The sequence below is a fragment of the Brachycentrus maculatus genome, unplaced genomic scaffold (assembly GCF_059751285.1).
Source record: "Brachycentrus maculatus isolate JH-2025_06_01 unplaced genomic scaffold, ASM5975128v1 h1tg001564l, whole genome shotgun sequence".
Lineage (NCBI taxonomy): Eukaryota > Metazoa > Arthropoda > Insecta > Trichoptera > Brachycentridae > Brachycentrus > Brachycentrus maculatus.
In genome coordinates, this window is record NW_028282192.1 from 26,979 (window position 1) to 29,809 (window position 2,831).

Here is a 2,831-nt window from a genome sequence, read left to right on the forward strand (position 1 = left end):
AGATGAACGAATCTTTGATTTAGAGTCGAAGCAGAGGCAAATTCTCAGCAAGAATGGCCAATGCATTGATAAAGAACGCGTGTTCGATTATGGGAAAGTGGAATACGAAAATTTTAAGAATGATTCAAGAAGATTATTGAAGATGCTCCAAAATACAGCAGAATACCAAACATTTGCGAATTTGGCACTCGAAGATGATGGAGTTCGATTTTTACACAATATAAATGCAAAGACTAAAAGCGCCCTTGATTCGAATAACAAAACTCGATTGCATTTTTGCACCTGTAACAAGGACTTCATCCCTGAAAGTTCTTTTTGGGTGCCTGATAAAGTATACTCGTATGGGCGATAGTTCGTGAAATAAAGAAACGGAGAGCTGACTCTGGCGGAATTGTAGCTACTGCTCTATGATTTGAATAAGATATGGAGAGAAAGGGAGAAAAAAATAGTTAATACCATAACCTCTCAAAAGTAAAAATAAATAGAGCGTTTGAAGAGAAAGATAGCACTAAGCAAGCAATTATGACTTGATATATGATTCTTGATGTCATTTATATTGTAAAGTATGTATCTATTTGAGATGCAGCATGAATAAAGATGGAAACTGCATAAAGTAGGGGTTTTTATGCCATAAAAAATACCCTTTTGTAACAATAAAGCCTCATTTATTCGAAAAGCCTGAATAATTTGGAAAAATATAGAGCTACTCAAATATTATGACCTTAAAGGATTGATGCAGAGGTTCGAATTCGAAAGCTACTGCTGAAGAAATAACTCTTTAACAACTAACAACTATGCAAACTGCAATAAGTAAAATATTAATATCATTGAATTAAAATAAAAAGGTGTTCAATTGTTAGTTCAGTTGGTTGGAGTAGAACATTGATAGAGTTAGATTGCATAAGGCTAGGAATGCAATGTAACATATATTAAATATTGATTGGGATTAAATAATAATAAATAATTAAATCATTTAATTATGACCATCACCATCAGGGCGAGAAAATTAAGAGTTAACAAACTCCTTTCAAGAAAATAGTTGGTTCTCGAAGTTTTCCACGAAGGAAAGCCCAATGTTTCCCAAGAAGAATTGAAGCAGTTGATTGCAACTAAATTCAAATGGGATGCCAAAAATCTCGTTTTGTTCGGGTTCAGGACTGCTTTCGGCGGAAACAGGTCGGTTGGATACTGCTTGTCTTACGACAGCCAACAGTCTATTATTAAATTTGAGCCCAACTACAGGCTCCGAAGAGCAGGAGTTCTCCCCAAGAGAAACCCAAAGAGAAAGCCCGAAAAATAATTGAAAAGAAAAATTAAGAAGTCTCGAGCAGGAGAGCGAAGAAAAGTATTAGCCACTAGAAAAACCGAAACTAGAGCAGATATCAAGAAGGGCAAGCTCGAATTCCTCAAGAAGCTTATCGCTGTATGATTGTGCACATCCCTGTGAAAATTATAATATGCTCAGCAATTACATAAAATATGAACTCCATCAATCTTCTTCCATTCGGCTAGGCTCAAAGTGGCTGCTGACAAATCAGGAGAGTATATTGTTTTCTTCGAAGGGCTACCTATTCAAGAAGAGCTTCGATAAATTTCGGTTGCACTGCTTCAAACCCTAATTTTCGAACCTCTTGATCCCTCTCTCGGCTAATAGGCTCATAAAAATTTTATTGACTTCGGGCAGCATTTTATGATCGATGGTTGGGAATATGTGATGAAGCGCATGAATATCAAAACCCACATACCCGAGCAATGATTGCATGCCACCTTTGTGGCCATTTTCTCCCACAATATCGTAAGTTGTGGCTAACTGATGCAGCACATAATCCCTAATTTAAGCAGAGCCTTCGCTCCAAAGTTTTGGCTGTCGGTGCGGGCAGATAACCGTTTTCCCAAATGCAAAGCCATAAGCAAACAGCATGATAGTAAATAGTTTGATGCTTAAGGAGAGGTTCCCTGTAAGCATATAGAGATATAACAACTCTGAGAGAGTCAGTAAGTACCGAAAATCTGGTATTTTTTTTGTGAGAAGGGGAACAACCATCGTTTTAGTGACAAAATTCGCGAATGCCACGATAACATAAAGAATTTCAGTGAATAACCAAGAAAGATAATGATTCTTAGGCATGCTCCGGCCAAAATAGACAATCGGCTCGAACCCAGCATATTCGTAGTCGATCAGAGTGTTCGTATAGACATGGTGGCTGATGCAATGCATGATTGTCTGCTCTCTCGCAGTGAACCCGATCAGCAAGTACACGTTTTTCAGCCAGTTGTCCTTCTTGTGGATAAAAATATGGCCAATCCCATAGAAGTAGACCATCACCAAACCGCAAATCACAGCAAGCAAGTAGGACTATGCCAGCCCAGTTAAGGTTATGAGGCAAAACCAAAAAGCTATTATCATCAGGCATCGCTTGGCTGTTACTTCACTATTTTGGAGTTCGCTTACTGAGTATTTCTCAAGGATTCTCTTCCTTAAGGTTTCGAATAATCCAGATTGATCAAAATCGAACCTAGGTTAGTTTTTTATTGGGCACTCCCCGATATAGTACTTTTCGAGTTATTTTCTAGCTTTCTCTGTGTTCAAGTGATGGACTCTAAAATGCTATGTAATTTCATGCCCTTTTGTATACTGGATCCAGTGCTTTCCTCCAGGGTGCAAAGATGCAAACTGGGTTAAGTCGTACATTTTATTCTCTATAATCCAGCACTGCTTCGGACACCCCCATAAGGACGTGTCTCTTTCTGCTTTACTATCTAGCCACATATCAGTATTTGCGCTTATGCCCCTGCAAGGCAAGGCTTACTTAGTTTTAGGGATATTATGA

General features: G+C 38.3%; 1 protein-coding gene across 1 annotated transcript; it reads right to left on the bottom strand.

Annotated features, from left to right (window-relative positions):
- Window positions 1-1,615: 1,615 nt before the first annotated feature.
- Window positions 1,616-2,565, bottom strand: LOC148298819 (cytochrome b5-related protein-like). Its single transcript, XM_088276625.1, has 2 exons — window positions 1,886-2,565; window positions 1,616-1,810 (listed from the first exon to the last, which is right to left on the bottom strand). The coding sequence occupies exons 1-2, from the start codon at window positions 2,321-2,323 to the stop codon at window positions 1,616-1,618; spliced, it is 633 nt and encodes a 210-aa protein (XP_088132751.1). The 5' UTR covers window positions 2,324-2,565.
- Window positions 2,566-2,831: the final 266 nt, after the last annotated feature.